Genomic DNA, 24,780 nt, shown 5'->3' with positions numbered 1-24,780 from the left:
CCGTTGTGAGGCAACGGCCTTAACCACTACGCCAGGCCACCGGGATTAATTTTTTTTTTTTTTTTTTTAATGCTTATTTTATATCGCTTCGAGTCTGATGAGACTATATGGCGATTGATCAAGACTTTAAAAATGGTTAGATCTCACCATTCTACCCGGCCAGGAATCGAACCTGGAACCTAGCCGTTGTGAGGCAACGGCCTTAACCACTACGCCAGGCCACCGGGATTAATTTTTTTTTTTTTTTTTTTTTTGGAGAAATATCAATTTTTTAAAATCTGTATGAAAAATTGAATTTTAATTGGTGTCAGTGAATAGCGCTTATTAAAGTCTATATTATTATTTATTTTTAACGGAATTCGTCGCAAGAGACATGCGACTGGCCATCGCCCGAGGGCCTTCAGCCTCGTATTTACAAGTTACATATGTACAATGTGTAAAACGCAGAAAATAAGCGAAAAGATAATAGGTAATTCAACCTTCAATTGGTTGTTAGCATTATATGCTTAAGATGAAAAAATAAAATGTTTGACATTCTCTTGGATGAGATGAGCGTGAAACAGTTTGGAAAATGTGGTGATGGTGATAAAGTCTATATTCTTGAGAAAATTCATGAAACTCGATTGATCCCTTTTAAGAAAATTGCCACCTATTAATTAATTAACATTAGAAGCTCCCATTCAGAACAAAAATGTAAAATCTCGATCCCTCGAAAAAAAATCCCATTCTTACCGCAGCAAAGGGCGCCCGGTTCTTCATGTCGCGAAAATGACTAAAGTTACTACTCCCAGGGAAATAAAAAGGGACAATGTAAGTCGCTCAAGTTTCCTCTCCCATTCATACTAAATCCGGAAGCAGGAAGTATCCAAACTCGTAAAACGTGCCACCAAGAAACAGTATCCGCAAATCAGAATGTGCGAGGGTCAGAACTTTTGTCGTGGCGTGAGGGAAAAAATCTTGATACGTTGTGAAGAAAAAAAAAACGGTATCCTGAAATAAAGCCGGAAGTACTCAACATACAGTTCTCGAGGATTTCTTTAAAAACTTTATTTAATCCGCTTTACCTCGATCACTCCCCGTCCGCTCTCAGGTGCATAGTACGGGAAAAACACTCGGTCATTTGAATATTTTCATTGAAGAATTGTTTTTGTCTCCATATGGCATAGCCATTTTTCCATTTTATTTTTTTTTCAGTTCTAAATTTTTTAAAGTTAATATATAAATTAAATTTTCATTAATGCATTTGTGTATTAATACAAATTTAATTCATATAATAATGCCTTAATAAATTAAATAAAAAATTAATGCATTCATGAATCAAATTCCCAAAAAAACATGAAATTTTCATTAATGCATTTTTGGGCGCTTTGGATAATTATATAACACAAAAAACCAAAAAAATTAATTTAAACGATTACAAAACCTCTATTCGACACCAAAAAACTGCTGAAATGTGGGAAAAACTTTGCCGCCATCTTCCTTGAGTCCCCCCTCTACCGCAAGAGGCTCCAAAGATGGCGGCGTCACCACCTCGCATTTTCAAACATTTCTTTCACGCATTTATCCCCATCAAATCACCCTCAACTCACCTCATCCACCTCTAAAAAGTGAACAAATTTTTTAAGCCCCCTTTCAGATTTCTCGATCCCCTCTCGGCTGAGAATTCACACCGCAAAGTTTTCCTCTACTCCTGATGCCTCCTGAAACCAAACGTTTCGTTCCGGGGAAAAACAAGACACAAAAATGCTCCAAACCTGATGAATAAAATCAGTAAATTTATTCTCATGCACGAAAGATCGAAACAATCCACCAAACTCCCATTATCACCAAATTTCACATTAAAGAATACATCACAGCGAATTGTTTCCACCCCTCTACATCCACCGTACAAATGAAAACAAAAAATAACGTATAAATCGATGCAATTAGTCGACTGAATTTCGTATCAAACAATGATTTATTATGTTCACCACTGGCTGTAGCCTATCTACTCTGATCTATCTATCGGGAAAATTTCCCCCGAAACACGCAGAAGCCTTAAGTACCACAGGCCCCTCAGCTGTTCGTACTTCTCCACTCGTACCACGAAAGCACTTAATCATTGTTCTTAAACCTTCCTCACCATCTTCACATGATTATTATTCTCGTAAATGAAAAATTGTTCATTGTCCTTATCCCCATTAAGGCTCGGCTATTTACAATTAATAGGTATGACGTGGAAAAATGAGGGGTGACGTGTCTTCGTGGAACAAGGGGCAAACGTGATTGATGAAAATAAAGGAATTGAATGGAAAAGAGCAAAAACATGAATGAATCGGCTGAGGAAGGTCGAGAGAGGATGACGTGGTATTAAGAGGAAACCAATCACTAATTTCAGTCAGCCGTCACAAAGGTGTTCACGCAATTCTCGGTTTTATTGTGTCGATTCATTGGCAATGATTGCATTCCCCCGCGATGTGCCCTGACACTGTCGATTTGCTCATTTCCTCATTTCTGCTCCCTTGTTTATCCTTCAGCGGTGCAGGCAGTAGTTTATTTATTTTTTTATTGTTTATTCTTGTTGGGCTGGAGATTCACATGTTGAGTGAATCCACTCGTGATGATTATTCGGGAATAAAAAAATTGCTTGGAGGCCACGGTTTTCAGGGCTTACAGAATTTGGAAGAGCTTCTTCAGTTCTAGCATCAATTGCCAGTCGGTCTTCACTAGATCGTCCCGGAAGTAATCTTTGCAGGCGTCTATACTCTGTCTGCTTATCTGTAACATGAAGAGAACGAGATTTTTTGAAATATAAAAAAAATTTTTTGAAATAAAAAAAAAATTAACGTTGGGGCAATGTCGGCTGCCAACGTTGGGGGAATGCTGGCTACCAACGTTGGGGCAATGTTGGCTGTCAACGTCGGGGCAATGTTGGCTGTCAACGTCGGGGGAATGCTGGCTAGCAACGTTGGGACAACGTTGGCTGTCAACGTCGGGGCAATGTTGGCTGTCAACGTCGGGACCATGTAGGCGGGAAGGTCAATGAAACACTCCGAGGCGTCAGATATGTCGAAATGAAAAATTTGGATTTTCACCCGGGCCCAAAGGGGGGGGGGGGTATTTGGGTTTTTCCAGGCCGAAAGTCCACTTTTTGCCCAAGACATTGGGGTAATGTCGGCAGTCAATATCGGGAGAATGTTGGCTGCCAATGTCGGGGCAATGTTGGCGTAATGTTGGGCATCACCATTGGAGCAATACTGAATACAATGAATTTTTAAATTCAAGTTACAATACCTCGCAGTCAGTATAAAAATATACTGACTATGTTGTGACGAAGGCAATTTCCCACTTGTTGTCTATAGAACTAGGTTTCTCTATGAAATTCATTCGTGCGTGAATAGACTTCCACCTTTCCTAACCCCCTAGCGACCCCTTCGCGTGGGCACCCCCAATAGCAGCCCACAGGATTCCAAGAATATCCCAAAGCCATTGCGTAAGCGAACGGGTAATACCACAAAATCGCGTGTTTGTGTGTCTCTCAGCTATTAAACAGCCATAACCCTACCGACCGTGTTTTCCCAGTTTCACAACCCCTCGGGTTCAATTTCCAACCCCACACGAGTGTCACAAGTGGCGTGGGTGATTCCAGAATGTCATTGGTGCCCATAACCCTCACTTGTCATTCCAAGCGTGGGATGTTATCACAATCAGCCAATAGCCGACTTCCAAGGATGTTTCTTTTCGCCAATAAATTCAGTATCAGAACAGTCAGCCCCATTCTTAGCGCCCCAAGGCCTCCTGGAGCTGTGCCATCTCACGTGGGTCGTGATGAGTCGTTAAACAAGTACAGAATAGCTCCAGTTGGACTCAATCGGTTCAGTCGACGATGTAAAAAATTGGACGGGGGTGTGAGAGTGTCTGCACGGAGAAAAAAGGTGGAGAAAAATTACCGAACAAGTCAAGTAATGGTGGCGAGAGAACTCGATTAACCCTAGATTGGTCACCATGCGAGGGAATTGCCGCAACGTGTCGTTTTTTTCGTCTTGTCAAAATTTCAATTCGTCAATTAAAGTATCTGGAAAATTTTTGTATTGTTTTTTTAATATTACATCCCAAATTCTGGAAGGAAAAAAATCATTTCCAACAGTTGAACAATTTTTTCACATGTTAAATGAAATTGCCCGCTGCGCGACGTTGCTGGAAACTCGTTAAACGCGCCCGGGCAGTGTAGAGTGAATTCGGCAACGCTGGAGCCTGAATAACACGGCGGCAAAGCCCCGCGGAGGTGACCAGAGTCGCAAGTTCCCGTTAGGTGACCAAACTAGGGTTAAGAGTACTTTTTCACTAACGGGGAAAAAGTGCGAGACGAGTAGGGAATTTTTCTCCGTTGGCTCGGAAAAATTTACTCAACATGAAGGTAGTTTGTGCCGGAACTGTCAAATTTATCATTCATTCCATCAAAAATTATCCCAGTGAATGTGAATGATCGTGAATGATTGACAAAATATAATTGAATTGGGTATATTATACACTCGAATCAAGAATAATATACTTGAATTTCGTGCCTGAACGATTACCTTTCGTACAGCAAAATTTGCCAGGACTTTCTAGGTAATTTTTATCCAACTTTTCTCTTCGTGTGGGAGGGCAGGAATTCCTCGACAAAAACCAACGAATCCAACGCCAACGCGTGGGTGCTGGGGGTGGATTCTCCAGCTGACTCTCGACCTCGGGATGAAAGGAGCTCTTTCATATTACCATGCACCGCCCCCTTGTTACGTAATGGAGGGGGATCGATAAGGCGGAATGAAAGGATTTTAGGGGTTGTCGCGATATGAAGTCACTCGAGGGGGCGAATGCTCCGTCCTGCGGAGGCAATTTCAGGAGATGTCTAGGGAATAATGGGGGTGTGGGTGGGGTATAGACTGGATTCAAGATTAAGAGTGAGTATTTTCAGTTTAGTACGGTAATCTACGAAAATTATTTAAAGAAAATGCTCGTGATTTTCAAAAAAATTGAGATCCTTAAATTATTTTGTCAATCTTCTTCCAAAAATTGACGATATAATTTTTTTCAGTCTTTAAAAATATTTTCTAACAGTGCAATATCGATGTTCAACTTCAGACCTGCAAAGTTTGAAGAATAAAATCATTGCAAAATATCCGGGAACTCAGGCATTTCACAGAAGAAAAAATAGTCAAACTACTCGAATATCGGTAATTCGTTTTGCCGCTCCGCTTTGAATTTTCCTCTGCAAACGAAAAAAAAAAATAACGGAAGTCCTCGAATTGAAAAAAAAATGCCGATTGCATCCGCCTAGATATCGCCGACTCACTTTACCGTGAACGAAATTCGTAACTTTTGAATCGGGGTGCGAAAAAAATGTGATGACAATTAAAAAATCGAGTGAAAAAAAAAACTGCACCCACGGCGAGCAGCGGAGGGGTGAGCGGAGTGAGACACTCGGCGTTCTCAATAGCGTCCGTAAAACTACCATTGTGACCGATTCATGAATGAAACGGGACTTCCGGTGTGCGGCGGGCACTCCGGCGTTGGCGCGGGTGGGGACGGAAACAGTTGTAGAGCGTTACGTTGTAATGCCCCGATGAATGGAGGACACGAACCGTTTTCCTTCACTTCACCGCCAGAAGCTGTACCAAAAACCGGCTTTGACAATTTCACGCTTTGCCTCACCATTTCTCTCCTCTCTTCAGCCATTTCCCCCCTCCCTCACTCTCTCTCTCTCTCTCACTCTCTCTCTCGTCTCTCGTTTTTTCCCCATCGATAATCACACCAGCTGCTCGATTTATAACTAAACCCAGGAGAAGTGCTCTTCATTCATAAAATTCGCGGCAAAGTCGAGTGTAAATGAGATAGAGATAAGAAAAAATTGATAAGACAGGGAGATAACCATTCGCTTTATCTTGAACGAGTGGCCTTGGGTGGAGTCATTGATGTCGTACGATATTTTTCAGTAACTATATTTCCCGAAAATTCATATAAAAGATAAAAGCTAAAATTTATTGACTATGTTGCACCGAAAACAATTTCCCCGCTTGTTTCGATTCTTCATTAATTCTCCTCCCTCATTTTTATCAACAATTTTTACAAGTACAATTTCCGCCAAACAAACATAAATTTAACGATGTGAATCAATGCATAAACATCCCAGCACTTGTCTCAAACAATTTCCATCAAAATTCATAAACCCAAATTGTCAAAAATTCCAAACTAACATTTCAACATTCAAGACATCTCCCAAGGCATTTGTACTCATCATATTGACCAACCGGATAATCTCTCATCGCCGATGAATCCCCCGGATTGTCACTCGGCAATCGGCTTTGCCCATCGAAAATGTTTTTTCGAAACCCGTGAAGAAATTAGAGTGAGACTACTCGAGAATACGAATGATCGCCGTGGGAACGTCAAGACTTCCGCCCCTCCCCCCCCCCCCCCGTGTGCGAGAGCTGAGGACAGACGGTTTCCTTCTTAACCCATCACCATCTCCACGTCTCTATTATTTTTGCCGGCCCCCCTTCATAATATAATTCAATTACCGGGTATTTCAACACCTCGCGAGAGACAAGATCACCAGCAGCGATTACTCGAAACATAATTCTCCTCTCCTCTCGTTCCCTCAGTCTCAGGGTTTTGTTTTTGATGGAATGAGGAATGAGTTCCATTCGGCTGCGCACGACTTCTTAATTTCCCCCCGCTCTCTCTCTCTCCCTCTCTCGCTCGCTTTTTTTCTTCTCTTATTTTTTTTTCATTGTATGAATGTTGTTATAAAGTCTTGGGTACATGAGCGGCGTCACGGGGCCTTAATATGCGGGGCCTCGTTCGGAAAAGGAAGATGCACATCCGGCGACCACCTGTCTACACTCTTCCGGCGTATATCTAACTTCCTGCCTTCGTGGTAAGTCTATCTTCACGCTTTTGTCTTCTCAAAACTTCATTTTATTATGAATGGGAGGGGGGGTCAATCACGCTAGACTTCTTGGGAGATGAAGTGGTAGTTTGAATGGAAATTTTATGCGTATGGGGGACGATGCAGTGGGAGAAAAGGAACAAGTTCTTTTAAATTTTCGTATTACGATAAATGATTTGCTCGTAATTCAATTAATCTGTTGTTCGTCTCATCAATATAATTCCGTACGATATTAATATTATTTGTTCGAAGTGAAAAAATCGATCATCACTATATTGCATTCAGATTCTCCTAGTCTTAACGTCAAAAATGTGAGATAATCTCATAATTCTAGCTATTAATTCTAATCAACTTTGTTCGAAGAAAACCTCAGTAAACGCAATATTAAGAAAGTAGAGTTATTCTATTTTCCTCTGACCTAAATTATTTGGACAATTATGATTCGTTTATTCATGTTTCATAGAATAGTATTCAATTCCCTTTTGTTCGTTATGCGGGATTCATGAAAATTCTACGCAAGACGATTGCACTCGTGGAAACCGCCTTATTTTCTCCATTCGTTTGAGATCTCCGCTATGTTCGAGCTCTCATTTTCGATTCCGTAAATATGGCACATGTTTTTTTTTGGATTTCTGGAATTCAATGGTTGTTGATATACTCTGGTAAAAGTGCGTGCCCACGCTGTCATCAATTTTTAGTCAGTTCACACGGTAATTAAATTAATCTATTGTTCATCTCATCAATATAATTCCGTGCTTAGAATATTGTCATCTCGTGTTTTCAGCAGCAAATTAAAAATCAAAACTTCAGTCGGAATATTGAGTCACAGCTTCTTTTTATTCATATCAGAAATTTTGTATTTGGATATTAATATTATTTGTTCAAAGTGAAAAAATCGATCATCATTTTCACTATATTGCATTCAGATTCTCCTATCCTTAACGTCAAAAATGTGAGATAATCTCATAATTCTAGCTATTAATTCTAATCAACTTTGTTCGAAGAAAACCTTAGTAAACGCAATATTAAGAAAGTAGAGTTATTCTATTTTCCTCTGACCTAAATTATTTGGACAATTATGATTCGTTTATTCATGTTTCACAGAATAGTATTCAATTCTCTTTTGTTCGTTAGGCGTGAAAACTTCATGAAAATTCTACGCAAGACAATTGCACTCGTTCGAGATAATGCCCATGCTTTTTTTAGTAAAGAAAATATCTTCTGGTCCGAATAAAATACTGTCTGTGTTCCGATTTTTATCTGAAAAATTTCCTGGCACGAGGCGCCTGAATGAGAATAGAATAAGGAAGGGGAAGTTCTGACCCAGTTGCTCGTGATGTTGCTGGGGGGGTTGATTGAACCCCACGGAGGACACAGGCCAGTGGGCCATCACCCTGGCAACGGCATCACGTCAATGGGGGCTGTTCCAGTGACCCTATTCCAGAATGAAGAAGACCCCGCCATCCAGGACGCGTTCGAGTGACCTCGGGGCTATATCCGACCCAGGACACTGGTATCATCCCCCGAGGCTCGGAATAACCCTCTATTTTCAGTCCTGTCGTCACTCGTCCTTCATTCAATTTTTCTTCTCGGGATATTTATTAATGGGGGCTGGAGTGAATGCAGTCGTGACACTCAGGTATTGTAAACAATTTCGCTGAGTGCTCATCATTCATTCGGGAGTCCCACGAGGGTATGGCCGGTATTATCCGGGGTGGATGGGGATTTTTCATTTTGTAAGTGATATGATATGATTTGAATTAAAGTGTGAACAAGGGGACAACGGCATTTTTTAAATAAATGAGTAGAGTAATTGCTGCTAATAAATTAACAATTTGATTCTCAATGGGTTCTCTTTTTTTAAATTCTTATTTCACTATTCTCTTCTATTTTTTTATGCCATATTACTATCATCAATTGTAATGTCATCAAAATTTTGCGTATTATTTCAAATAATTGTACATTCAGACCCTCTCAAGACTCGAACTCGTTTTCAGTCCGGGTTTAATCGAGGTTCAATCAAGGTTTAATCAGGGTTTATTCAGGTTTTAGCCAGAGTTCAAGCCAGGCTCTGTCAGAAGTTAGTCGGGACCATGAATCAATATGCATAAGGATTCAACATAATAGACTGATACTTGAGTTTAATAGAGACAGAGATTTTTACTGATTTTTAGAACCGATTTTCTCATTCAAATTGCATAAACAATGTGCTGTAACTCAACAACGAATTGTTATCAATTTTTTGAGCCATGACTAAATCCATTTTGATGACAATTTTTTGAGTGATCGTTGAAAAATCGATTTTTGGAAAAATATAAATTTTTTCGAATCTGTATGAAAAAGTGAATTTCAACTGGTGTTAATGAATAGCGCTTATTAAAGTCTATATTCATGGAAAAAGTTCAAAGTGAAGAACAAGTTCAGTAACGAACTGGTAAAACGTTTTCAATGAATATCTCGCAATCCAAGGGAGATAGCAAAATTTTTGTTATAACCTTTTTTGTAGAGCCAATTAAGCGCCACAATAAATGTGGTTACGAAAATTTCGCTATCTCCCTTAGATTCGGAAATATTCCTCAAAAACTCAACTTGGAGATAAGTCGACTGAAACCGTTTAGGGAAAAACCGTTTTTTTCCCAAAATATTGAGATTCCTGAATGAAATAATATTCCAAAGGTGAAAAATAGAGAATGAATCGTCAATTATGGAGCATTTTCCCTGTAAAAATCAACAACCCACGTGAGCAAAGATGGAGAACACGATAGTCGCCTTAAAAATGAAAGAGTCCTGAATAATTCAGCCAGAAGTGATAACGGATTTTCTGAAGGAAAAAGCGAGTGAATGGGGAGGGCTGTGAGAGCCAAGTGAAAAGTGGAGCGACGAACCCGCAGGGGTGAATGGGCGCATCAAGGGTGGGAGGGTGCGCGGCCAAGCCCGGATGCCCTGGTTTCATTCTCTTGAGGGACTTTCCGACTGTTTCCAACGGCTCAATGGAGCACACGCGTTTCTCTCCCTCGTTTCCTCAATGAAATACGCTGCAGTATGTACAGGGGTGGATCGATACAGCCACCAAGGGGATGAATGATGCGGTAATCTCATTCATTTAAGTATGAGGAGAAAAAAAATCACCGGAGAGATGCAGAAGAATTTTCAGTGCTCGAGTGCCTTTTAATGAGTCAATTGAATTTTATGAGAAAATTTTTTTGAGATAATAAATAATATCTCTACAAATTTTTAGATAATAAATAAATTCAGTAGAGAAGTGGTACACCGGTTTAAGTCGACTCATCTCCCAATTGAGTTTTTGAGGAATATTTCCGAATCTAACGAAGATAGCGAAATTATCGTAATTACATTTATTGTAGCTCGCAATCGGCTCTACAAAAAAGGTTATCATAACAATTTTGCCATCTCCCTTAGATTTCGAGATATTTATTAAAAACTGGTCAATAGTCAAAATTGACTTATACCGTTTTACCAGTTCGCTACTGAATTATAGGAATTTTGTTTTACGAGATCTTAAATTTTAGGTGAATTTTGAAAATAGAAAAAATCGTGGCGATTTTTCAATTTTTTAATTTTTTTTTGTTTTTTATTTTCAGGATGTCTGCAACTCTTTAAAATGAAAATTAAAATAAAATGTTGACAGTTTAAGCGATAAAATAATCAAAAAATGATTGTTTTGCTGACATTCCTCTCAAATTTGACAGATAAAATGGGTTTTCGGTTGAATTTGTAAATAAATTATTAATAAAAATCTCATGTTTTCAATTATTCTATGAATTCTCCCCCAAAAAATCTAAATTTCTTTTTGTTTTTTTCTGCTTTTTGTTGTTGAAAGAATGGGCCAATGATTTATTACATTTCTCGCGTCAGTACCGGATAAAATAGAAGAGTTAAAAATTATTCGACGGAATTACCGCGTTATTCCCCATTCCTCCACCAATCCGAGGAAAATAGAGCAATTAATTTGAATTCGATCGTTCGATCACACATGCCACAAGGTGTGTCCGCACACTCATATCAATTCCATTAAGCAGATTGCCATGAGAGAGCGCGGGCGGCGCCACGAGGGCAACACGAATTAATTTGCAAACTCACAAGCCGTAGACGTGGGTGTGCGTTACATCCGGTGCGTATTATTTATCCCATTCATCCATCTTCTTAATTTTCTCCATTTTTTTTTTCCGTTATGTGTCAATACACGTTATAAAAATTATATTGATTTATTTATTATATTCATTAAGATTGACGAAGTAATTCAACAATTACAATTTTTTAAAGTCACGAGCATTATCTATAAATAATTTACAAACAATCAATTTTTCAATCACTTCAATTATTTATTTCTAAACAACGAATGTTTAAAAAAATGATAATTCTGTGCAAAATTTCATTTGAATGACACTGAATACTCATGATTTTTTCAAATTCTTCTCACGCAATTGAATTGAAAATTCATTTTATCAAGAGAATGTTATTTGAACCAACTATCGTTTGGTTGTTAATTTTCATATAAAAATGATTTCATAGTGAATACTACACGGAGAGAAATTTTCTAGAAAAATTCTAGTACGAGTACTGGAAAAAATTACAATCCACGGGCTGTGAAAAATTCTAGTGCTGTTAAAGTAAAATTTCTTGGTATTTCTAATAAAATTTCTGGGGATTTCTGTGAAATTTTCACAGAAATACGAGGAAAAATTCACGTTTTCCCCAATAAAATTTCTAGTGCCGGCACTGGAATTTTTTCCTGGCCGTCACTTTGCGCCTCTTTTCCTGTGCTAGCACTAGAATTTTTCTAAAAAAATTCTCTCCGTGTAGTTATCTGTTCTTGAGACACATTTGATTGGGAGAAATCGAACTTCTGTATAATTGAAGTTCCTTTTATTTGTCGCAATAATGAGAGTATTTGATTTCTCTCTAGCCGAAAGTTTGCCAACTCCAGAAATTCCAGAAATTCGTTGGTTTACTCAAAACTCAAAATTATTCCCCCGACTAAATACGCTGTTATCTCAATCAACACGATCACACGTTGTTCCAAGTAAATTATAATTGAAGTGAGTATAGCCTGGTCTGCACTAAACTGTAAAAGATACTGGGCTATCCTTAACTGAACACGACTGCTCTTCAATTTTAATTTCCCCGTTCCGGTTTTAATTAAAATAATTCCTTCGGTCCTCCCAGCGTATTTTTTCTTACACTCGATCTCGAGTTTCTTGATTTAGACTGATTAACACTGTCAACATTTTTCTGTCGACTTGACGTCACGTCCACTTCCTGGTTCTTTGAAACTTCTTGCGATGTTTTGTGAAAAAAAAAAAAATGGAATGAGGGAAAAATGTAAAAACGTGTCTCGTCACATTCACGAGCTTTCATATCCTTGTGGCAGAGCGATGAGAGCCCGTAGTTGTGCACACGTGGTTAACACATGAGCTTGAAGACATCGTCTTCCTCTGTGAAGCACATTCGCTCGAGATCTGTGCGGTAGTCTTGATGCGAAATTGAAATAAATTATGAACGAATGATGGGAATGAATGAATCAATTCAGGCTTCAATTTGAAAGAATCTGAAGAAAAATCGTCACTTTCATTGTCACTCATAATGAGAAAACTTCATGCTGAAGACGAAAAAAACTATTTTTATTGTTTCAATAAATTGGGGAAAAAATTCTTCTGGCGGAAAAAATCTGCTAATTAATTATTTTGTTAGTGGATTTTTCCAAAAATATTGTTCCTGGGCTGTTGCGATGGGGTTTTTTTACTCGTGTGGTTGGCAACTCCTCGCCTCCGGCTCGGAGGCCAACGCCACACGAGTAAAAAACCCCATCGCAACACTCTTTACGCTAACAAGTTCATTCTGGGCTCTAAATGTTCAGAATCAGATCAAGATTACGGGAATATACATAACTCCAATAGTGCCAAAGTGGTCCCTCTTCATGCGGACGTCCATAAACATTCCTTCCGCGCATGTCAACTCAGCAATCGCTCACTCGCACCTCCAATGTTGCATTTCAAATTGAAACGCACCGCATGCCAGCAGTGTATCCAATACTTAATAATTGAGTAAATGTAACATATGAATGGGCAGACGTGTGCCAGGTCTACTTGTTCGTCCCTCAGCTCAGCCTAAATCACTCTGTCTTTGTTCAGCGGACAGTTCTAGTTCGAATAAACCAGATTGTTGTTACATCGTCATTCTGGCAACTGTTTTGAGAATCCACTGGCTCCCCAGTGCTGCAGTCGTGATTCACAGAGGTGCATTATTCTGGTGCAGTTTTATGGCTGCAGTGGTGGCCTCCAAGTGCGACTAGTCACACTGAATGATCGAGTGACGAATGACGAGGTGTGACAGGGGAAATGGACAACGGGGGGCGGAAGAGGCTGAGGCCCCTCTCGCTTCCCCTCCCGCCCCTTTTTTTTATTCCGGTGCAATAATATCTGGGGGAGGGGAAATGGTGGAGGCGTTATGCAATGCGCACAGACGTGATCCGACGGTGGTCGAATGTTTCACTATTTCGACATTGCTGACCACATCGCACGGCCCAACGTGGTCTGCATATAATTTTAGACGGTATTGGGCGAATGGGCCATTTTTTAACTTTCAATTGAACGGTTGGAGCTATTCTCGGGGTGGATGAGGCTTAGGTCCGAGTCTGGGGGTTCTTAAAGGCTCTTGTTTCGAGTTTTATTGGGAAATTTTAAGAGAATTTTTGGTTTTTCATTATGGGGAATTTTTATTTCAGTAGCGAAGTGTAAAACTGTATAAGTCAATTTTGACTATTGGCCAGTTTTCAGTGAATATCTCGGAATCTAAGGGAGATAGCTAAATTTTTGGTGGAACCTTTTTTGTAGGGCCGATTGAGAGCTGTAACAAATGTCATTACGAAAATTTCGCTATCTCCGTTAGATTCGGAAATATTCCTCAAAAACTCAACTGGGAGATAAGTGGAATTAAACCGGTTTACCACTTCGCTACTGATTTTTATTAGTTGATGGCTTGAGAGCGTGGATTGAAGTTTGAGGTTTAGTTCATTTTCATTCATAAAATTGAAGTTGAAATGGGGAATTTGTTCTTTTCTTTGGAATTTTGAATCAATTTTTTTTTTTAATTTTAGACAGTATTGAGCAAATGGGGGATTATTAACTTTCAATTGAATGGTTGGAATTACTCTTGGGGGGGGGGAGGTTTTATTTAATATCTGAGGGGATTTTTACGTAGAAATTGGATCGGTTTATTCACAAATTTCAAGTGGAAAAGTTCTCATTTATTCGTTTTTATTACGAAATTTCAAGAGAATTTTGCTCTTTTTATTATGGGGAACTTTTATTTTTATTATTATGGGGAATTCTTGAGAGCGTGAATTGAAGTTTGAGGTTTAGTTAATTTTTGTTCGTAAAATTGAAGTTGAAATCGGGAATTTGGTCTTTTCTTTGGAATTTCGAATTTGTTTTTTTAAAATAATTTTAGACAGTATTGAGCAAAAATTTTTCCAGCAAAAATTGAATCGTTTCATTCATGAATTCTAAATGAAGATGGTTCTTGTTTAGAGTCTTTGGATTATTTCATCATTATTATTTTATTATTATTTATTCTTAATCGAATGGTCTCCAGACTTCATAAAAAATGTAAGAACTTCTTGAGCGATTCTAATTCTGGATGGAATCAATTTATTTTTAACATCAACATTATCTTTTATTGTTCAACATCTGGGGAGCCAACGAATTCAAAAGTATTATTTAACATCAAACGGAAACGGAAATTTCCCTGGCTCTCCAGTTGGCCAGGGACTTAAACTTTACGACTCGATCAATTTTCATTTCTAAATTTGAAGTGGAAATGATTTTTGTTTGAGGCGTGGGATAAAGGCGGATGGAGGATGGAGAGGAAGAGGGGGGGAATAGAAACGCGGCATTGCTGCGGCATAACTCGCGTGACTCGGGATATACCAGGCGACCGGATGCGGGCGCGGAAGGCGTGGGTGCCTGGAAAATCAACGAGCTCGAAGACCATCCGACGTAAGAGGGCTATTTACTTATTTCAACGAAAACTTCGATGGGCTCACTCATTCCAGAGCTATAATTAAATTGAATGGATAATTATTCGAATTATCGTTTCACAACTGATACTGTTATGGCCCAAATGATTTTTATTAATTTATAAGACCCTTGGTCTTGAGATTTAGTTCATTATTATTCGTAGAATTGAAGTTAAATTCTGAGAATCATTTTTTCCTTTGGAGTTTTAAATTAATTTTTTATTTATAATTCTAAACAGGACAGAGCAAATGGTGGATTTCAATTTTGAAATTGAATATTTATATTCATGAAATTGAAGAGGAATTGAGAGTTTTGAGATTTCGTTCATTTTTATTCATAAAATTTAAATTGAACTCTGAGAATGATTTTTTTTCTTTGGAGTTTTAAATTAATTTTTTATTTATAATTCTAGAGAGGATAGACCGAATGGTGGATTTCAATTTTGAAATTTAGTTAATCGTTATTCATAAAATTGAAGTTAAATTCTGAGAATAGTTCTTTTTTTGGAGTTTCAAATTAATTTAATTTTAGTCTAATTCTCAACTGTTTTCTATTAATAAACGACTTGATTTACTTTTATTACTAAATTTCAAGTGGAAATGGCCTTTTTGTTTTGATTATTTTGTTTTATTTTAATTTTATTTACTTTAATGTCACATCCGAATTTTTATAATGATTATTATTTAATATAGATAATGATTGGAAATATCGTTCCACAGCTCACACTGTTACGTCCCAAATAATGGAATAAACTGTCTAATCAACGATTTTCATTAATTTTCAGGAATGCAAATGAATAATTCAAGATTCTCCATTCAATTCCACGAGCGGAAATGATATTTATAAACCATCATTATCGGATTATCGTTCGTGAAACCGAGAAGTTAATTCGTTTCCATCAGATTAAGTCCCCCCAATTAATTATTCACGTCGCCTCCTGACGGATGAAATTGAATAATTAAAAATGAGATGAGAATTCTATCAATTTAATTGAATAGATGATGACTGAAAAGAGTTTCCGTCACTTCCGTTGGTTTTATCAGTACTGATAACTACTAACTATTCGTTTTCAGATCTATATAATCAATCTTCAACGTATGAAAAGTCTCACTCCAATAGCCCACGACTTTTAAAACTCACAGTAGTCTCCCCTTAAATCAATTTCTGATTTATAATTTTCGGCAAAATTAAGATTCTCGAGTGGATGAGAGTAAAATCAAGTGATTTCTTTCTTTTAAAAAATTTTTATCAACCCTGATAACATCTGGCAATTTCCACGCTCATCAATCAAACCACCAGCCACTCCAGTGGCATCACAATTTTATCAATGAAAGAATGATGAAAAAAGTGAATGCAAAATGGCTGGAGGGGAGCGGGTATCAATGAGTTGTAAGACAGGAACGAGGGTGAGTATTTGTGAATGAGGCGGATCGATGAATGGGGTTGGCTCGGGCACCGAGAGGGGCTGAATCCCCTCGATGCGCGCAGGAAGTTCTATTCCAAACCCACACACGTACTCAGCTAATTGGATAATTAACGTCGGGGGGGGAATATTACCGCCATGTGGCTGCGCAAAATCGATGATGCAACAAAAGTGGGAGACAATGACCCTTCACAGGTATTAAAAATTGCTTTTAAAATATTTAAATAGATTAGAACAAATAAATGAGCAATAAATAAATTATTTCTAATTTATACTGTAAAAACTGTAAAGCTCTGCAGTGGAAGCGATAAATGAATCTTAATCTCAATCTATTTCTCATTTAAGATATTTAAAATTGACGACATGAGAATTTCGTCTGCATCTTCTCACTCGCAATGCCATTTTTGAATACTAATGAACATGAAAAAACTCACCTTGCTGATAATCATATCTTTCTCGTCAAAGTGTCGTCCAAACATCTTGGGTGCTTCACCAGGCACCGGCTCAATTTTCACGCACACCTCCTGGCCCTTTCGCGCCGACTCGACGGCCTTGTGGTTGTACTCAACACTCGTTACCACACCCAGGTCAACAAACTGCAAAAAAAAAAAATGAATTGAATGAGAATTAGAGAATGAAGATTGTTAGAGGCGAGAGACAAATTAATTAGTTGAAATAATTGATAGAGTTGTACATACGAATTAACATTTTATTATCGAAGTCATGTGAACGTTGAGCAGCTCAAGATGAAATCAGCAGTGAAGTGGTAAAACGGTTTAAGTCGACTTATCTCTTAGTTGAGCTTTTGAAGAATATCTCCGAATCCAAAGGAGATAACAAAATTTTCGTGATAACCTTTCTTTTATAGGAAATTGAGTGCTACAAAAAAGGTCTTGACAACAATTTAGCTTTCTCCCTTTGGTTATATTCAACTCGAAAAAATATATTTTTAGTAGGGGAGGATGGGGCAAAACGGCCCCCCTTCAATCGTCAATATTTTCCGATTCAATAATCCGATTGGGATGAGTTAGAGCTCGTTTTGAAGAATGAAAAATTATCTTCAAAATGAAGTTGAAACTGGGAATTTTCACAATGTCATTCACAAGTTATTGACAATTGAAGGGGGACCGTTTTGCCCCACCCTCCCCTAATAATGTTTCTTAAAATAACAAATAACGAATCGACTGCAAATTTAATTCGTGCACCGCAATAATTTCCCCAATTTCATCTAAATTATTATCCCCAAATTGTCAAACTGATGCCTAAAAAGTGAAGATGTTATCGCAAGAATGATGGAGTACAGTGTTAACAAATTGATTTGACTGGTTTTTAATCAGAGGTGGAGATCAAGTCGTGTGGGTGTCAAAGGGCCGATGAAGAAGGCGAGTAGCCGTCCACCATCACAGATGCATTGTACACCAAAAATTTGCACACATACCCCGGGGTGTGTGTTCTTCTACGGGGGCAGAGATATCTACCCACCTCTTAGTCAGTGTGTCTTGTTCGCGACCAGCAGGACACGCCCAACAAATTCCACACTAACGTGTTTCAGGATCGTTCCAGGGGGTTTTATCTCATCGCTTTGAGGAAGTGTAATTATACTCTCGGTGTATGCTGTGTATGACTTAATCGGAGATATGATTTTTTTTCTTGAGGATATCCAAGTACTTTGGCTATTTTTTCTTCAGTGAAACACATACGGAAAAATATTTATTCTGAAAATTATGTATTTTATATGTGGAATTGGACTATATTATGTATATTTATTATATATTTTTCCACGGGGGAATGCTTGAATGCAACGAATGTTACAAAAAATAATAATTCTGTGCAAAAAGTAATTTTAATGACGCTGAATATCCACGATTGTCTTCCAATTTTTCTCAGGCGATTTAATTGACAAATTTGATGATTGAAAATGGTTGAATGTAAATATACTTAGATATTCTCAAGGGAGGGAATAAGATATTCTCGCACAATTCCGAGAACTAGACTCAATTGATGAGAAATCTTCGCGAATTGAGCATGAATTTTACTAATTAATTAAATTATGGTAAAGAGAATGGCTTAAGAGCCTTTGGAAGTAGCAGAAAAAGCTACTGACGTGCGGGGAAATCTTTGCGGCATAAATTTTCAGCCAAGAGACGATGGAAAAATCTGAAGGATCGCTTAAAACAATTGTTCCCTTTACAGAAACAGGATGACGTGAGTTGAGGGTGATCTGAGCACGACAAATAATTTTAAAAAATGTTTAAAAATGCGAGGTGAGGAAATCGCCATCTTTAAAAACCCTAGCGGCATAGGGAGGGGTGCCCAAGCAAGATGGTGGCGGCCACACCTGTCAATCACCTCGTCTTTCCGAACATTTCTCAAAATCATTTATCCATCCCCTTGCAATAATTTTTCTCTCCTTCATTTAAATTCAGTAGCGAAATGGTAAAACAGTTCAAGTCGACTTATCCCCCAGTTGAGTTTTTGAGGAATATTTCCGAATCTAAGGGAGATAGCGAAATTTTCGTAACAACATTTGTTGTAGCTCTCAATCGGCTCTACAAAAAAGGTTATAACAAAAATCTTGCTATCTCCCTGAGATTCCGAGATATTCATTGAAAATTGATCAATAGTCAAAATTGACTTGTACCACTTTACCACTTCGCTCCTGAATTACATGCCCTCCCAATGCATATGATTCCTCCGCAAAAAATATATATAGCGAGGATAAAAATCGACGATCCGCCTCGTGCAACGAGAGGCAGAGGTGAAAAACGCTGGAAGTGGGAATAAATGGGAAGGAGTGGAATAAACACGTGAAAAGAGTGGAACTTCTCGTCAGCCTACACATTTCGCTTCAATAAGGAGTCTGTGGCTGGGCCCACACGCTCCCTCTCTCTGTCTTTGTTCATCACTAACCCATGATTTTCTATGTACTTTTACAGCCGACACGTGGGCCAGGCCCACCGACAAACTCCGGAAATTTAAATACATGATACACGCTTCTTCTCTCGTATTACCAAATCTGTTAGATCATTAATCCGAAGGATTAATGTCGTGGCCCTGCAATGGAGGGCCCGTTCTGCCGCACTAGATTTATAGAAAAAAAAATTTTGAATTGAATTTACAACTAGACAAATACTGTTTGGAATTAAGACACTTAACCCATTATTCAAGACGTTTGTGTCTTCACATTTAAATAATTTTTGTGCTTCAAATGAAGACATTAAGATGTGTGTCCATCGATTTAATCAGCACGTCTTGAATACACTAATTTTTCGAGTGCATTCTCACTTAAAAAATTCACTGGCCCATTCACGATAAATTCAGCGACTAGCGAAAAACAATATCCACTTGGAAATATCAGATCTAGCCTGACGACTTCCAAAGGTGAAATAATAAAACGAGAGGAGCGCGAATAATAATGGAGCCGAAGAGAAAGAGAATAACCGGAGATGCTGAGAATACAGACTTGGCAGGGGTCCCGCTTGGAAATTCGGCTGTAAATTTGTTTTGTCACAGCGAGAGAATGAACCCAGGGGGGGGTGATAAAGGTGCTAAGGCCCAAGTATGAAAGTTATACCTATCCAGTGAACCCCGGGGACCCTCCAGCCTCAAATCAAACACCCCCAGAGAGAACGGTTTTTGTAAGAAACCCATATAGTGGAGGCACAAAGGACGAGACTTTTGCCTTCGAACCTTATTACCACTGGTCTCTCGTATTCCATTCCTCGGGCCATTTTTTTTCTCTCACTCTCCATCCTCAGACTGTTCCATTCAAATTTTCTGTCGTATGACCATTATTAAAGTTCTTCTGCCACTCAAATAATGACTTATTTCTTTTGGCCCTGGACAATCCTTTCCTATTCTAAAAAGAACATACACTTAAAGTCGATAACTATCGATATCTCGCAGGTCTGTCACGCTTATTCCCCATTGGTTCCAGTCGTCTCAGGCGGCAAATTTAATTCATGATTAATTTAATTTTGAGATTTTCAATTATAATTGTTACAATTCAGTAGCGAAGCGGTCAACCGGGTTAAGTCGATTTTGACTTTAGGTCAGTTTTTGATGAATATCTCGGAATCTAAGAGAGATGGCAGAATTTTCCCATGACCTTTTTTGTAACCCTCAATTGGCTCTACAAAAAAGGTCATGACAAAAAAATTTCTATCTCTTTTAGATTCCGAGATATTCGTCAAAAACTGGCCAATAGTCAAAATCGACTTAACCCGGTTTACCGATTCACTACTGAATTACAGGGCGCCGTAGCGCGCGTTCGGTCTCGTATTACTAAAGGAGCTGATGCGGTATTCTCGAAATAATCAAACTGCGACATATCGATCATTTTTCCTCGATTTATGAAAATAATCGATGCTTGTTTTTTAGTACTAAAGTAGCTGATGCGGTTTTCTCGAAATAATCAAACTGCGACATCGATCATTTTTTATAGATTTATGATAATAATCAATGTTTGTTCCGTAGTACTAAAGGAGCTGATGCGGTATTCTCGAAATAATAAAACTGCGAGATATCGATTATTTTTTCTCGATTTATGAAAATAAATTTAAAAAAGTGCAAACTAACACCTGAAAATAGCCGCTGTACCACACGTCACAAGCCAATCGATCCGATGACGTGCAAATATCGCAACAACAAAAATAAACTCAAACGAGAGATGGGATTGAATCATCGTTGAATCCGCGGACCTCCTCACCGCATCATTGGTGAGCGCATGACACTCCGGTACGCAATAATCCCAGAGCGTAAGAATGAAAAACTAACCCAATGGACATTAGGAACACGGTTTGTGTGTATTCGTGGACAGGGGCGGTATAAACTATAAAGGATTTCTAAATTGGTACGGGCAACCGAAATAGACTTCCGGTTCCCGTCTCGAGCGGTGTCTGCTTAACCGGGGCTATGCCAAACGTCGCAGCCCGAGGAGTGTCGATGAGTCGTTCAGTTTTCACTCTTTTCTTTTTTTAACTCAACATTTGTTCATTGATCGGCCGCCGAAGCCATTCACGGAGGCGAACCGCGCGTTTCTACCGCAAATGCCCGGAAAAAAAATCACTCTTCAGGTGGAAATCATTGACTCGCTGAAGATGAACGTAGGAGGCGCTTGAGGAGGTGAGGAACTGTCGCGATCACCTCGAGTTATACCCGAAAACAATCCCGAAATGCTCGAGTCCAGATGCTCTCCAGCACTTGACGATCATTCCCATCGTTTTCAGCCGCTCCTCCGGATGAATTTCAAGTCTCTGGGTGCCAATGGGACTTTAAGCCACAATAACCATCCGGGATGTCCATACGAGTTACCTCGCCCACGCAGAATGCCTCAGGCACTCACGGAAATCTCGACAAAATGCTTGTGACGAATTGTTATTTCGCACTATTTTCATACTTCAATCGTTGGAAATATAATTTTTTGTGATTTTAATTCTCGTTGTCATTGGTTTATTTCTTTTACTCAACATGTGAAATATGCTTTAATAAGCTCCATTCATTTACACTAATTAAAATACGATTTTCCGTACAGATTTAAAAAATTGATATTTTTCCCAAAATCGATTTTTCACTGAAGAATTTGACATTATGTCACTGAAGAATTTGAACATGCCGCGTGGTTTTTTGTGAATAACTTCGTGTCACATATTGACCAATCAGAATTAAGGATTAGCGGTCAAGCAGTTTCGAGATATTTCGATATAAAACAACTTCACGTCTCACGACTAATTCCATTTTGATGACAATTTTTTGAGTGATCGTTGAAAAATCGAGTTTAGAAAACATCCGTTTTTTCGAATTTGTATTAAAAATTGAATGTAAATTGGTGTCAATGAATAGAGCTTACTAAAGTCTATATTCATGAAAAAAATCATGAAATTCAATTGATCCTTCGCATGAAAATTTCTAAAAAAAATGAGGAAAAAAGCATATTTCAACTTTTTAGACCATATTTTGTTGCCCCAACGCGAGAAAAAAACATTATTAATGCAGAATTCAATCACATCCCCACTTTGTCGAAAAAAAAAATTAGACAAATTTTTTTCAATCATCCATTCGTCACCTCAATCCCCCGATAAAACGGACAAACACAAGCACCACAATCCCAAACGTCTCTATCTCCCCCTTCCCCGCCCCTATTTCCCCCACCGTCAGCCAATTTCTTTCTCATGAATGGACTTCATTCAGGATCAATCCCCTTTCGCCCACGTTTCCACGGGCGTTACAATCCCCCCCGGCTCGAGTTTGCGCAGCTGGTGAAATATTTTTCCGCCTTCACTTCGACTCTTTGTACTACAATTTTTTTCTCATTGAAGAAAAAAACCTCGTTTATTTATTGGGGTATAACTACTCTACAAGTGGAACGATAGTTCTCCCTCGGATTTCGTTGTAATTATTTTTTTCTTCGAGAAATTTTGAGCCAGAGTTCGGTTAAATCGTAATGTCGGATTAAAATTATTACATTTTTAGCCAATTAATCATCAATCACAAATCATTAATTGATTGATTAATTGATTGATTAATTGATTGATCGATTAATCCACAAATCTAATTCAGAAATGTAAAATCCAGTAGCGAAGTGGTAAATCGGTTCAAGTCAAAATCTCTCAGTTGAGTTGTTGAGGAATATTTCCGAATCTAAAGGAGATAGCGACATTTTCGTAATGACATTTATTGTAGCTCTCAATCGGCTCTACAAAAAAGGTTATAACAACAATTTTGATATCTCCCTGGGATTCCGAGATATTCACTGAAAATTGGTCAATAGTATAAATTAAATTATTCGTATAAATTATTCGTTATGATATTTCATAAATGACTAATCGACATTGAAAGATTGACGAATATTTGAGTAGTTTAAAAAACAAATACAGAAATTTCGAATTTATTAATTTCACTCAATTTAAGCTAAATTTCTCCATTATTTATTACGATATTTCATAATTCACTAATCGACATCGAAAGATTAACGAATATTTCATTAATCTAAAAAAAACAAATACAGAAATTTCGAATTTGTTATTTAATAGTCAATTGAAAATTGAAGTTATTTTCAAGTTTCAATAAAAATAAACGAATTTTAGTCAATTTAAGCTAAACTTCTACATTAGCCATTATGATATTTTATAAATTCCCAGTGACTCTGAAAAATTGACTATTATGTAATCAATGCAAAAATCCTATTCAGAAATTTATAATCGTTGAATAGTCAATTGGAAATTCAAGTTATTCTCATGTTCCCATAAAAATGATTGAATTTCACTCAATTTAAGCTGAACTCCCGTATCAAAATCAAATTCCAAAATGTATAATTACTAATGAATTGAAAATTAAAGCTATTTTCAAGTTTCAATAAAAACTAATGAACCTCAATTAATCAAAGCCAAACATCTTTTAACATTACTGAAGCAATGATTATTGCCGATCCGTGTTTTGAGTTAACAGGCGAGGTTGATGAGACAACTGGGCACCTCAGCGGGGGGCAAATCGATGGGCCGTTTGTCTCAGGCTATTTTTCTTCTTTACTTTTTCAATATTTTTTTTATCCCTCTTCCTCGCCATTCGGCTCGGACAGGTGATTCGAGTCAAGAAAGATGGAGAAAGACGGAGAGAAAAGAATGAAATGAGTGAGGGGGGAGGGCGAGGGGAGGGGGAGTGGAAGGGTTCGAGAGATGAAGAGGAAACGTCGACCTTGTATTGCTGAGTTCCTTCGAGGAAAGAGTCAGGATTCTCCGTATAATTCTTTATTTATTTATTTTTTCTGATTTTACTTCACGTCCTGCCTCCGTCCACCTTCTTCAAACCTCCAGCGGTTTGAGAATATTCGCTCCCGAGTCACCTCGTCCCACGTGGCCGTGAGGAGCGTTTAGGAAGAAATATTTTCAAACCCACGCGAGGAGGAAAGGGATGTGGAGGGTCATGAGATTTATTTCATTTTTTTTTTTCATGCAAAATTTATAGGATTGAGGAGAGGGGGATTGGATTGAAAATGGGGGGAAGTGAGAGATTGGGAGTTTTTTGGACGAGTGGAACTCCATTCACATTCATCAGCAATTCCTTGTATTCACTGATTAGTGAATCTACTGATAAATATTTATATCATAATATCATCCATATAACCCTTGATCTGATCCTTGTGACCCCTAATCTGACCCTTGAGACCCTTAATCTGGCCCTTGTGAAGCTTAATTTGACCCTAGCAAACCTTCACCTGATCCTCGTGACCCTTATTCTGACCCCTGTAACCCTTATTCTGGAGGATTTTAAGGGTGCCAAGTGAATTTGAAAAAAGATTCAAAAAAAATTTTTTCTTTTCCTCCATCATTGGAGAAATATGTATTCATCCATCCGACGAAATTTCAAACCCGCAACCGGAACTAGACATCGAGAAAATAAATGCGGAAAAT

At 38.2% G+C, this 24,780-nt stretch overlaps 1 protein-coding gene across 1 annotated transcript in view; it reads right to left on the bottom strand.

Annotated features, from left to right (window-relative positions):
* Positions 1-1,744: 1,744 nt before the first annotated feature.
* LOC107036850 (eukaryotic translation initiation factor 5B) overlaps positions 1,745-24,780 on the bottom strand; it is a 75,899-nt gene continuing 52,863 nt past the window's right edge. The window contains exons 12-13 of the mRNA XM_015255063.2: positions 16,807-16,968; positions 1,745-2,757 (exon numbers count right to left, since the gene is read on the bottom strand). Of these exons, the coding sequence (XP_015110549.1) occupies positions 2,650-2,757; positions 16,807-16,968 (270 nt within the window). The 3' untranslated portion in view covers positions 1,745-2,649. The remainder of the gene's footprint in view (positions 2,758-16,806; positions 16,969-24,780) is intronic.

Source organism: Diachasma alloeum, unplaced genomic scaffold (genome assembly GCF_001412515.2).
Source record: "Diachasma alloeum isolate Michigan unplaced genomic scaffold, Dall2.0 Dall_scaffold_00211, whole genome shotgun sequence".
NCBI classification, from domain to species: Eukaryota; Metazoa; Arthropoda; class Insecta; order Hymenoptera; family Braconidae; genus Diachasma; species Diachasma alloeum.
This window is presented reverse-complemented; position numbering and strand designations above follow the sequence as displayed.